Genomic DNA, 14415 nt, shown 5'->3' on the forward strand with positions numbered 1-14415 from the left:
TACATACAAGCAAGCAAACATATATTCACGTACACGTATGAATAATTTGGCGCACGTGTTTAGAAAATATAATAGATCTAAAAACTAAAAACTGTAGAATTCTGACAAAACAATATACACGTCGAATAAATAATCTCATTTTTTGAAGTCGGTTTTAAATAGTATAGTTTGCTAAATAATATATAATTTTTTTTCTGTGTTCCAGGAGGTCAAAGAGCTGGTGCAAGTTTAGCGTATACTGTCATGTAATCAATCACAATGCTGAAGATACAAATGTTAGAGTCAATCGTCAGTAATGATGAAGAGAACCCTGAGCCGCAAACAAATGGGTGAGTGAATTATTTAATACAAACCTCTCACCCGGCTTCGCCTGATGATTATCAGTTAAACGAAGAAGTGGTACATTAAGCAATCATACGATCACACAATCACAGCTGTTTACTGGTTAATAATAAATATACTGAAAAACACGCATTAATGATAGAATCAACTAAATTGTCTCACTTGCTTATACAAATGATATTTGAAGTAAATTATTATATATCGGCGATCATAACCAGTACAATAAGAAATACTCATGAAAGTGTTGTCACCGATCCTTGAATGTGTTAAAAATAAAACTCTGTGAGGTAACTTTCAGTTTTGTCATAAAAAACTTACTAACAATATGAGTGTAGAAAATAAAACGTAGGATACACTATCAATGCCCGATTCTCGAAGGGTCACAGAATCAGATAGTGCCATCAAGGAAATTATATGGAGAGGATTTAAGTATGTGTAGGTAAAAAATCTCCCGTTAGTTTCAATGTAACGAGGCACATAATGTGAAGTCCCATGTCACATCTGTTTCACTGATCGATTTTCTTTATCTGTAAGTCGGTGATCAGCCTTTTGAGCCTACCCAGAGCGGGGATTGTACACATAATGAAGAAATTCTATATCGATGAATATATGTAGATACACATATCAATAGATATTTAAAAATATATAAATATGTATTTTTTCTTGACCGCCTTCTTGGCACAGTGGTTAACGCGTGAGCGTAGAACCGAGGGGACCTGGGTTCAATTCCCGGTGGGGACGCACAAAAGAAAATGTCTCGGTCTGGCAGGACACAGAAGGCTGATCACCTACTTGTTCGTAAAGAAAATCGATCGGTGGAACAGAAGTACATCATCTGCCCCATACCCAAGTAGGGGACAAAGGACTTCACTTTTATGTATTTCTTAGTCTTAGTCTTATATCTATACTATTCTTTTAAATGTCTTTAAGGGCCTGAGAAAAAAACTTGGCCAAAGGTGCGAGGGCAAAGGTAAGAAATAAGTATCTCCAATGGCACGAGATTTGAAAAAATATTCAACTGTAAGCAAGTTATTTTACCATTTTGAATTGTATTATTTCTCAGTGTGTGCTAAAGCGTAATAGTATTTTTAAGATTAATAGTGTCTTATGATCCAGCGTATCAATTGTAAGAGTGAAGTTAGGATTATTTAAGCGTCCCTAAGGAACTTCCAGCCTTCACATTTAGCCTCGAGATGCCAGAATAACCCATATAAATCCAGATCTAGTTCACATAAAGTCTATTTGTAGATGTACTATCGATTTTCTAGCGAAACACCGCCTGTGGAATTGTTGGCAAATAACAGTTTAAAAAACTTTCTGCGTCAAAGCATTCAAATTCCGTTTGCACACCGAACTTTGACTAAGCAATTTCCATCATATGAATTCTCGCTTTGAACTGTTGACAGTTTTATAAGAGTTATTTTATGAATTTTTACAAAATAAATGCCTATGCTTTAACAGAATTATTTATTGGAAAAGCAAGACTGTTGGTTACATGCCTGACTACGTTAGGTTTTTTATACATATCTTGTGTAATATGCATAAAAAACCTAGGCAATCTCATATCAATCTTAAAAAAAAATATTGCATTAATAACTGTCACATACAAATTGCGAAAGTGAAAAATACAAAGTTTTATACATTGTGATGGGATTCAAGGCACCTTAGGGGCCATTAATCCTAATGTATGAGGCCTAGAGAGATCAAAACAAGTATCTCGTAAGGTTTTTCAATACAACACAGACATTGTATGGAATTGTTTGCGATCGTAAAACTAAATGAGAAATAGAAGTTAGCCGCCGGGTCTGCCGCCTTCGCGTCGCCGGCAGGAAAAATGTACGACAGTTTCGTCTCCTGGCAAACTACCAAAAACTAAACTTGAATGTCAATAATGCAATTAGTAATTATATGTTTCCTGTTCTATGTCAAAACAACGTTTACGTCAATATTGTCTTGGAGCTTTTACATAAGATTACGTTACTAAAATAGGGTACGAAATAATTATAGCTGCGGTATTTTTGCGTGGGTAAATGAAAGGGTTTTTTGTTACTCAGTTCTGAGCATATTAAAGAGTACTATTTACATTCGATTCTTATATTTGAGATAGCCGACCCAAATTCTTATAAGATTACGTGACTTTTATTTGAAACGTTTAATAACAGTGTATACGAAAATCCCATTTAAGTATTCGAAAACAAAAAAGTCCATATAAGGAAAATATATTACTTGTATCCATTTAATTCATTAGTTAACAATAATCCATACAACACCATAATGCATGGCATCCTACTAATCCTACTAATCCTACTAATATTATAAATGCGAAAGTTTGTAAGGATGTGTGCGTGTTTCTTGCTCTTTCACGCAAAGACGACTGAACCGATTGCAATGAAATTTAGTACGTGGACAACTGAACAATTGGAATAACGTATAGGCAACTTTTTATCCCGATATTCCTACGGGATACGGACTTACGCGGGTGAAACAGCCAACATCTAATACGTACATACTATATTCACGAATTTAGTAGTTACTTGGTTGAAAAAATAAAGAACGATCACCCATTTCTACGTAAAGAAATTTGTGGAAGAAGCAAAATCTACCTCATATTGCAATGGTGGGTTGGTAGCTTGATTTTATAATCAACCGCGGACGAACCGTATTGCCCGTGGTGGGTGAAATGTCATATTCGTGTCATAATCTGATGTATAAGCTATGTTTTAAAGTTTCATAAAAATGTATTCAGTAATTTACAAATTTTCGCGTTAATAGTAATATTAGTAGGATTAATACAAAAATAAAGAAAATCACCAAAAGAGTCGAATCGTATACTTGAGTGGGCTAGTCACAACTGAGAACATTCTCGAGCAATGTGAGCCGCGGCGCGCGCTAAACCATCGCGGCTAACTAATATAAAACATTGCCAATAACACACATTAAAGTTGCAACTAATTCGCAACAGCAATATACTCAGCATGTATCTAATTATGATCAATATCTTAAAAGATACATGCCAAGTGGATAAATTCCCATATATCCTGTGGCTAACTCAGTATACACGGACTCTGCATGCAATGTTTAAAATGAGTTATTTAATGTGAAATCTAAAAAAAACTTCGCTTGCGTGATTCATGATCCGATACATTTAAAAGATTATAATGCTGAATATGTTAGTTCAATCTTTTTAATTTTATTTTTAATTACTCTATTGTAACGGTACTTCTTTTTCTAAGCATATGTTGATAAGTTAAAATACTTACTAATGAATTTTAAATATACAAAATTTATATATCTTACGGAATTTTAATGAATCAACAAAAAATGCAATTGTAAGTTAAATACTTATTAAAGTACTTACGAGTTATTTAAAAATATTGAAGTGTACCTAATACTAACCTTTACTACTACTTTCTGCAATAAGGTCACTGACGTTCTTGGAGAGGGAGGTCCCACTATAAATATTAAAAAGCAATATGACAACAATTTCTTATCAAACACAAAAGTATCACGTTAACCAGTCCCCGGAGTAATCGAGTAACTAAACCATACACAAAACGATAGAATTGAGATCTCCTTATTTTTTGGTAACTTCAGAAACCTAATAAGCGATATCCAGCGATACCCACAAAATTCTATCCTAAGGCGATTAATGAAATAGATTGTTTACTTCATGCGTTGTTTACTTTATACACGTGATCATTTAATCATCAGATACGCTATTATGATTCCATATTGCGAATGTTAACCAATTATGTGACATGTGCCTAAACACTCTTGGCCACCGTGGTGGGTTATGGACCCTCATAGGTGGCCCGTGTCGCTGCAGTTCAAAATGAGCTGATGATGAAGATAATGATCACGCGCAAAAACTACTGTCAAAAATTTAATGGGTCCAATGTAAATATATAGGCTACTTTTTTAAGGGATCGTGAAACAAAGTCGCGGACAAGTTGATAATAATTTAAAAAACATTTTTAATCTCCTACTTTTAGTATTTGCTTCGTTGGCACTGTAGCCTTTCGAATTGCTTTATTTTCTGAATCAGCTAAAACTTCTTTTGAGTTTTAAAATAATAATTTCTTAGCTCCTTTATATAATATTTAATATCTAGTAAGCATAACGAGAAACTAACAATAGTATATTGCTATTCCGTTTATTATCAACGAACCGTGAAATAAAACGATTAATTTTAAAATTTATTACGTCTTTAAGGTGATTACTAACTGTAATGAGTGTGTAACGATGGTTAAGAAATAATTTGATAGTAATCAAAATATATTAATAACTAGCTGCGCCCCGCGGTTTCACCCGCGTAAGTCCGTATTCCGTAGGAATATCGGGATAAAAAGTTGCCTATATGTTATTCCAGTTGTCCAGCTGTCTACGTACCAAATTTCATGGCAATCGGTTGCATAGTTTTTGCGTGAAAGACCAACAAAAATACACACATCCTTACAAGCTTTCGCATTTATAATATTTGTAGGATGTTCATGAAATCCTTCGAACCGTTTATACCTACAGGCCCTTACAAATGGGAAAAATAGAATCTTCAATTACAGGGTTTGACAAAAGCCTGAAACTTTTTGTGTTTGAAAGGAAATTGTTGACATTTGGTCTATTTTTAGAAACTGGAATAATACCACCCCATCAGGGACTAAAGTAACCTATTTTGTAGGAAAGAATTATGTATGTTACAGATTCAAAATGCGGCTAACGTTTTCTCCTTGAGTAACTTTGACATGTGCGCTCAGTTAAGCCTTTATTGTAGTATCAATTTACCTAAAGCAATATTGTCAATATAAATCATTTCCTTCACCTTTGATAAAGGTTTAACGTGTCAAAGACACGTCTCGTAACAATGTCATTTTATCCCGCTTCGAAGGCTAAAGAAAATATCGCTTACAAGAAATCTAGATCGACCACTTTACCAAGAACTTTCATAACTTTGAAACGGCTTCTGCTTAAACTGAATCTTGTTAAGCATCGCGGGGATCAGGTTATACTGGTGCAATTATTATAATGTTAGTTTCACTACTTTCCTTCAGGTAAGGTCTTGTAATATTACATTTAGACACGAGTTTGGTTTTGTTAGCCTTTATAAATAATAAATCATATTTTTATGTGTATGTGGTATTTGCTACATGCTTTTACATATTATTACATTGAAAATGTTGGAATCCTAATGTTCTTCTTATTTAAATATAAAATGGTGTTGACCTTTCTTAACACTCGGTAGGTAATAGAGAATAGATAAATTTATATACCTTTTTGATGATTTGGTTTCTAGGTTTGACTCCCGGTGGCGACTAACAAAAAAATGTCTGACAGCACACAGCTTATCACTAAGTACTTGTGCGCAAAGAAATTTATCATTGCAACAAATGTATAACGATCGGTCCCATACCCCACAAGGGGACATGAGAGTCGCGACTTCAAATAAGCTATAACGATGCGAAAGGCCTTATTTGTACCTAACATAGTAATACCTGTGTCACAGTAATATAGTACAACATTTGTATCGGTACTTACCCAATTAACTTATATAGCCAAAAATTATTCAATGTTAAGAAATACCTAGATACTAAATATTCGTCGTATATATATTATCAAACTGGTAATTTATAATTATATTAGCTGCGCCCCGCGTTTTCACCCGCGTAAGTTCGGATCCCCTAGGAATATGGGGATAAAAAGTTTCCTATATATTATTCCAGTTGTCTAGCTGTCTATGTACCAAATTTCATTGCAATCGGTTCAGCAGTTTTTGCGTGAAAAAGCAACAAACACACACATCCTTACAAACTATCGCATTTATAATATTAGTAGGAAGTAGGATATTAGTAGGATTATCATAACACATTTATACAACGAACGTTTTTTTTTAATTATAATTCTAAAGTAATTTTGTTTAAATTAATAAACGGTAACGCCTATTACAGTATTATCATGTTCTGTTACCTGTGGCAATGCATTTGATTTCTTTAAAACTGCGCCATCTACCGCATAGTTAGTGTACTTGGTGTGACAAATCATAGTCGATGTTCAGCGTCGGGTATGCGTCTATAATTCAATCGATACTGTTCAATGTAATTTAAATATTTACTAGATGGCGCTTATATAAATATACAAACAACTCTGATTTTCGCGCTTTGCACTTATACATATATACTTAATAAAATTATTATTTTTTAATTTCCTATGTGTTATAAAAAAAATATAATAATAAGAATATGTACCTTGTAATTTGTGCTCAATACATATTTTTTAATTTTTCATACAAAAATGTGTAAATGTGTATTCTATTTAAATTATGGTTGTGATATGCATTATGAGAAATAGATGTTTCGTTACAAACTACCAGTGATACGTAATAAATAAAAATAGTAGTTACCTTGTGCAGTGAAAGCATTTTTAAATAGTAAATAAACAGTAAAATTCTAGGATTTTTTATACTCCTTGTTTACAATAAAAAAGCTCAAGTAAATAGTCTATAAACTTGAGTAGATCATGGATATTATATATATTTTGAGTCCATGGTTAAGATATAATTTACTAAACTTACCTAACCATGACCATTTTACATCAATAACTTAGAAAAAATACCCATAATATATGACGTCTTCGGCATTCGGAAGGAAATTACTCCAAGAACAATATTATGAAGAAACGCGTCATTTAATTTTAAGAAAGGGTTCTAAATTAACGAGACACATCTGCTTAAGCATATCCAAATATTAAGTGGGTCGGATAATAACGTAAGTAAAATCAACATAAAGCATTCAGGTGAAATAAACTAAAATTTTATGTGTTGTGTATGTTCGTGGTTAATCCATGTATTGTACTATGGCCACAGCTAGAAATATTTTCAACAATTGCTAAATGTTTTAATGAAAAAGAATAAATAAATCACTAATGCAAGTAAAACAATGTCTATGTGATGACTACTATGTAGATTATTATTAGATTTGTTAATACTATCAGGAATGTTTTCTTTGAAATCATATTTCGCAAATCTATTCTGGCCTGGATGCAATTTCAAATGCCACGCGGCGTCACTATAAAAAGTCGTTTGCAGGAAGAAACCAGACTGGCAGTAGGGAGCAAGGACATCCGTAGGCGTGGATCAACACAATGAAGTTAGGTATAGAATGGAAAAGAAAAATCGAAAGCTAGTTTTACCGGCAAACCTTTCAGGCGCTTTCAATAGCATTGAAACCGGAATAAACGAGTTTACATTAGGTTGCTATAATTATTGTGAAGATCAAATTTATAGAGACCGTGTTAGAAAACGACGTACATGGACATCTGTGACCAAATTTATATCAACGTGGATTTTGTTAAAAGTTAAAACTGGTTATAATTTGTTAAATATATATGAAAATATTTAAATATTCGTTAAGAATTAAAAGTGAAATAAAATTGGGTTACGCTTTCCCCTGGCAGCTGGGTTGATTTCACTGGACTTAATTAATAGTAATTCTAAACTGTTTAATTACCGCTATCCTTCACTGAAAAGTTATTTATATAAAGTACAAAATGTCTAAATTAGCCAGGCATTCAAGAAAAAAATAACAATTCCTAAATGTTGTAGTTTTTCTAACCGATCCGTTAATATTTGCATATTTAAAAAGGTGATTATTGAAGGGTTTTTTCGCCAACGTCCTATCTCAAATATTAATAGCTACCTACTTACACCTGGTTCTCGGCACGCGTCCGCCTTCCGGCGTGCCCTTGCAAAAACTTATAAAAACATAACTAGGGTGAAAGCGAGGATATTTTAAATCGTTACCGGTTTGCTTCCTTATAATTTAATAAGAAGCGTGCCGGACACGGGCAATTGTCAATGTTCAAGGAGTGTGACGTAACACCAAGTTTTGACGCTATAAAAATAATAGGAATGTCAAGACAGTACGATGGTTAGAAGGAAATTAAATATGCCCACTGTGAATTATGTTATTTTATTTTATAATCACTTCCTGCTTACATTTCGCTGAGTGCACCCGAAGGTATAAGTTGTTTGCTTAGTTAATTTGTAATCATTTGAATTATTCAAACGTGTCTTATTACTGCAAATGAATACAATAATATGTAATAACTACTTAATTACGGTTAGTATTAGAGACAATTATTATTATATTTATATTAATTAGTAATCGGATAACACATCTTGCACATCATCGATAAAGGAAAAGTGAGAAAGAAAAAAAATTCGTCTGTATTTTTTTTTGTGCTTGTACCGAGCGAGCCGATTTTTATGAGTCTTTATTTATAAGCTGGTGCTTCCCATATGCCCCAATAAAGTTTAGTCTAGTTCTGTCAATTTTTTTTTTGCATCTATTTTAACAACTATTTTGCATCGCATTGGAGCGATTTTATTATCTATATCATTTTTACCTTCACCTTAACTAATATTAAACACACCTAAGCTTTGGATATCTGAAAAATGTTCATTATAACGGCTTAGAGGAAATAATACAGTTGCCTTCAAAATTATAAGTCGTACGGGTCCCTATTGTGGACTTTGTTTGACACATTATTTACGATAACAGGGATTTATCACGGACCATTTAATTTAACTCGTGGGTTTAGCGCGACGACAATAAGATTTAAATTTAATAAATCAAAACATTTTACGTTCGTATATTGTTCTTAATTTAAAATCATTTACACAATTTTTGTCATTATTCATTGTAGATTTATTTTTATTTTTATGTTATGTTGTACCTATTCTTTTTCGTTTTATTTGTGATATATTACGATTAGGTATATGATTTTACTTATGTGCTAAAAGAGCGCTTAATATATTATTTTATATGCAAGACAACTCTATAGCCTTTAATATCTACCGGTATTGTACCTAAACAAAGTATCACATCTAATTTAAACATAATAGAGAAAACATTTGTGTGTTTGCACGTATATTTGAAATGGTGCCCCACAAAAACTGTTAGACCAATTTCATATATTATTTCACCGTTAGGAAGCTGTATTTTGGTCAGTACATAAGGACATACTTTATTTTAAACCTGGGTAAAAAGGGGAGGAGCCGGGACAGGCGGCTGTAATCATAAATTCGTAAGATAGATCGAATGAAAAGATTAAGTGTTTGAATTTTAGTAATTGTTCGAAACGCTAAGTAGGTACTCACATCAAATGCAAATTTATACAATACCGGTATTTATTTTAATTTTATAAACACGATAGCAAAACATATGTAAATTGCTTTCTTCTCTTTTCGGATGCCGGCTTTGTGGCCAACATCAAATATTTGCCGATAACGTTCACCCGTTTAATTATAACAACTAATAATAAACGCACAACAAGTTTACTGTTTGAACAAGCTGAATTTGTTAGTTAGGGGCGTCGCATATCGATGCCAAAAAAATATTTGCAATGTTTTTGCTAACATCAATAAATTTAACACCCTCGAAATATGAGTGCCTTTGTTACCGATTGAATTGGCGGTATTGTGAAGTGGCGCGTGAAATATGAGTTTGTTTTTTTATGTAACACGCGCAAATACTGATCTTGTTATTTTTGGGGCAAAATGGACCCGTCACACGGCCACACTATGGCCCGTCGTAATCTCAAATAATTTTAAACCCATTTTGTTAACTTCAATTCAATACAATTTGCAAATGAATAAATATAGTAATAGGTAAATTACTCTTGTTGTATAATTATAAATAACTAGTTTTCTGCCGTGGCTTCGCTCGCGTAGTCAAAGGGAATCCCATGAGAATGAGATGCTCATAGCGGTAAAACTTATCATCAATAAAGATTGAGGCTAGATAGTGCCCTAGCATCCAAACTCAAAAATCATATAATACAATTACTTCGTTGGGATGTGAAAGAAAGGCATCCATATAAAAACACTAACCATTATAATGAATAGGAATATGTAAGAATTGGCTTCCGTCTTTCTTTTGAATATTGGAAACAAACCGCCTAACCAAAAACAACATAATAATTTATTAAATACAAGTTATTGCACACCTACTGGGATGATTACATTTCTCTCTCTCTCTCTCTTTATTTTTTGTTTCATATACGGATAACAAAAAAGTAGGTGGATGCTGTCGATTCCTTCGTAAACATCCACTTCCTTTTTATGTTGTACTAGCTGCGCCCCGCGGTTTCACCCGCGTAAGTCCGTATCCCGTAGGAATATCTGGATAAAAAGTTGCCTATATGTTATTCCAGTTGTCCAGCTATCTGCTTACCAAATTTCATTGCAATCGGTTCAGTAGTTTTTGCGTGAAAGAGTAACAAACATCCATACATCCATACATCCATACAAACTTTCGCATTTATAATATTAATAGGATATATATGGATTTTTTGTTATGTATGAAAAAGTTACGGTAACAATCTATTTAATTACCTTTATTTATGACCTAACTTGTTTTGCTACATTATACAAACATCGTATGAAAATGCAAATCAGAACGGTGAATCAAAGGCAACAAATCTCGGCATGTTAACGTTGTATGCAATTTAGAAAGCGCTAACAATGTGTTTAATTAATGGTTGTTTTTTTTTCTCACAATCATAACTTCTATGGGAGAGGTGGAGCTTTGAAACCCTCATAGTTATTGACTTAACATTCAATTATTTCTTCAAAGAAACCAATGGGGTAATGGCATAAGACGTAAAATGTTGCATAATTAAGTGTTACATTAGAAATAAAACAAACAGTTTTTTATGACGAAGTTTTCTATCGAAAAGGAGGGTTTCATTACCTAGTAACTTTCTACTGACCGAATCTATCTTTATGATTATTTGTTTATTTGAAAGCTGGTGCCTCCCATGTGATTCCTTTAAAATTTGGTCTAGCTGTGACATTTTAAACGCAGTTTAGCTTTATGTTAATAATTTTCAAATACCGACTAACAAATAAATACTATCAGAAACTTTGAAAGAATAGAAAAAAAATTGATCACAAGGCGGGATTCGAACCCGCGTCTTTTTGCCAAATCGTAGCAACGACTAGCCTCTCTGCCGAAGTTCCCACCTCAGCAATCGAATTTCTTCCACTCTTTCGGTTTAATGTGCCTAAGGGACTTTCTTCAAAATTTCTAATTCATATAGCATTTCAATGCTCTAAAACTAAAAATTCAATAAATACTACTCCCTTTTTCTTTGATTGTATGACAGCACATTGAAAATGACAGAACTTACTACATATTATAGAACTTCAGCCCGATGTGACGAGTAATGCAAATTTAGTTGGAGCAATCAAAGGGATGCGACATTGCATTGTTATGCCACACGAATATTGTCTGTCTCGACAATGATGCGTCAAACCCTCGTATATTTGTCAATGTTTATGGTACTCGTGGTGAATTCGACACGTACGAATGTCAGATTAAAGATCTAAAAGTGGCTGTTAAAGAATAATGCCCTAAATAAAATTTGTACCACATTTTTATTTCATCGTTGAAATAAATCACGTGGTTATGTCACTCCGACACAGGACTGTTTGATTAATTTTCGCGTGCAATTAATGTATAGTCACCGAATAATAAACACTAGTACTCTAATATTAAAAAAAACGAGCTCGTCGGCCCGAAAAGAACCGCGCGGCAAAGCTATTGAAATTAAAGAAACAGTAATAGACATTTGAATTCTAATTAAGATACCATAAACGTGCAATTTTGTTATTAGCACATGTTTGCATATTATTAATATCTAATAATTTTTAATATTATCAAATATAGATAATTATATAAAAAACAATATTTATTCAATTCAAACGTAAAGTGATTCATTCTGAAAAAACGATTGGTGAAATGTTATAAGAGAGTTTTACCTTATTTACGTATTTGTAATATAATATTACGAGAAATGGCTCTTAATCAAATAATAATTATACCGGTTATACATATCCGAAAAAAGGCGTAACAGTTCATTTTAAAATTCGAACGTTATACACAAATCGATACATAATAACCCAGCAGCTTCAGCCCTACCAATCGAACATCTGATATTTCGTTCTACCCACTTCAATCGCAACAATTCGTGTAAACGTGTTAAAGGTCAGCAGAGGGCGCTGCATGTCACAGTGTGTCGTGATGAATTGCTGTCATATTCAAATAAATTCTATACAAATGTAAATTTAGTCTACATCTGTGACTGACGCGTGCGTTTTGTTGTCGGAAGGTGAAAATTTTTATCAAAGGGTTTGTATGGTAATAATAATACAGTTTCGTTTTATGAAACTTCCATCTATAGGTACGTTATTATTTACAATAACAAATATGATAAATTCTGGTTTTATTCCGTTAAAATTATAACTGTTATAAACGAGAGATTTAGAATAAACAGAACTGTTATGTTGCCGTAAATGTTGTTTTTTGTGCATTTATTTTTTGTGGTGGCCAAATTTGAAGATAAATACAAGGCGAACACAATATACATAACGTTAAATATTAATGATTTGATAATGATAATAGTATGAATAAAAATTATGCTAAGACATTTTTCTTCTACATACTTTGGACGTAAGTTTTATTGTTTTTTTTACCGTTCTGTTTATTATAGAACCCAAAAAATGTATACCTAACTTATTGATATAGTAAACTGATCTAACTAGCTACCAAATTAATATTCCGTGTATCCAATGATTTAAAATTTTACATAAAAAAATAATTTTTAAATGTCACAATACAGAAATGCCCTACAAAGCATTATATACTTTTGACAACTACAGCTAGCATCAAAGTTTCATTAATTTTTTAATAAAAATTACAGATTCAAAATATTTGGGCCACACAACCCCGCCCCGCGGGCGCGAGCGCGTCACAACGGTTCCTCTTTTATCAACTCAAAGGGTAAATGCACAATGCAACAAGGAATCACGTTACATTTATTATTCTGATATTTAGTCTTTTTGAAACCAGTGGGCCGATTCCTCTGTCACCATTCACAAATGATTGATGGAACTAATTAATTTTGTCGTACGTCGCTCGACGAATGCGCAAGATACTTGAATACCAAATTAAAAATGGGAAATTCGATCCATTGTATTGATGACAAAGAATTGCTTTTTTTGATTTTGGTAGCGTGCTATTAATTACATGCGGTAATACACGTAATAATAACAAACGCCTATAACATGCAGTACCATGCAGTGGGATGAAGAAATGCATTTCATATGAAGTTTTCGTAGAAGCCGAGACGGCAAAGACAAAAGACTTACACTAGGTTAAACACGTCGCTTTCCACAGCAAGATTTGAAATGCGACACACCACAGAAATGCTTTGTGTGGAAAAGAGCATCAGCTTAATGCGACCTCATGACCCGCTTCTTACAAAGATTACCGCCTAGTATCTATGCCGCTTATTGAAAACAAAAGGCCGATATTGTCTGTTGGATTATTGACACTATTGCAAATATCAATCTAGAACGTTCTCTTTTAGTCTTTTGAGATAGAGTATTTTAATATAAAATGCAGGTGCTTCACTCGATTCTCGAAGAGGCCTCTAAGAGTGTATTATACGAATATAGACAATTCAGGTTGTAAATATATGATATACTAGCTGCGCCTCGCGGTTTCACCCGCGTAAGTCCGCATCCCGTAGGAATATCGTGATAAAAAGTTGCCTATATGTTATTCCAGTTGTCCAGCTGTCTACGTACCAAATTTCATGGCAATCGGTTCAGTAGTTTCTGCGTGAAAGAGCAACAAACTCACACACATCCTTACAAACTTTCGCATTTATAATATTAGTATATATATGAAATATATGAAAGCCGTCCTATGTTCCCGATGCATTGTTTTTTGGTTTTTTTTATAATTTGTGACTTCTTCTTTTATGTTAAGCGAAACATTTCTTTTTCATGTCGTACTAAACAAAAAAGCAGGAGATTATTGCGCATACAAATGCGCTGTAAGTTGCATAGCCTTAATTGTTTCATAGGATACAAGATCCGATACGAATAGCGCAGAAACAACATCTTTATGTACTTATTCGCAAAATGCAATATGTAAATAACATTAATACACACTTAGCAATACGCAGCGTGGCCTTCTTCTATCCCTAGGCGAAATATAGGAGGGTTTCAGTTTT

The 14415-nt window shown here is 33.2% G+C and overlaps 1 protein-coding gene across 1 annotated transcript in view; it reads left to right on the forward strand.

The window, feature by feature from the left end:
• LOC119839986 (rap1 GTPase-activating protein 1) overlaps positions 1 to 14415 on the forward strand; it is a 207741-nt gene that overhangs the window by 56058 nt on the left and 137268 nt on the right. The window contains exon 2 of the mRNA XM_038366465.1: positions 206 to 329. Coding sequence (XP_038222393.1) covers positions 259 to 329 — 71 coding nt within the window. The 5' untranslated portion in view covers positions 206 to 258. The remainder of the gene's footprint in view (positions 1 to 205; positions 330 to 14415) is intronic.

The sequence above is a fragment of the Zerene cesonia genome, chromosome 5, assembly GCF_012273895.1.
Source record: "Zerene cesonia ecotype Mississippi chromosome 5, Zerene_cesonia_1.1, whole genome shotgun sequence".
NCBI lineage: Eukaryota > Metazoa > Arthropoda > Insecta > Lepidoptera > Pieridae > Zerene > Zerene cesonia.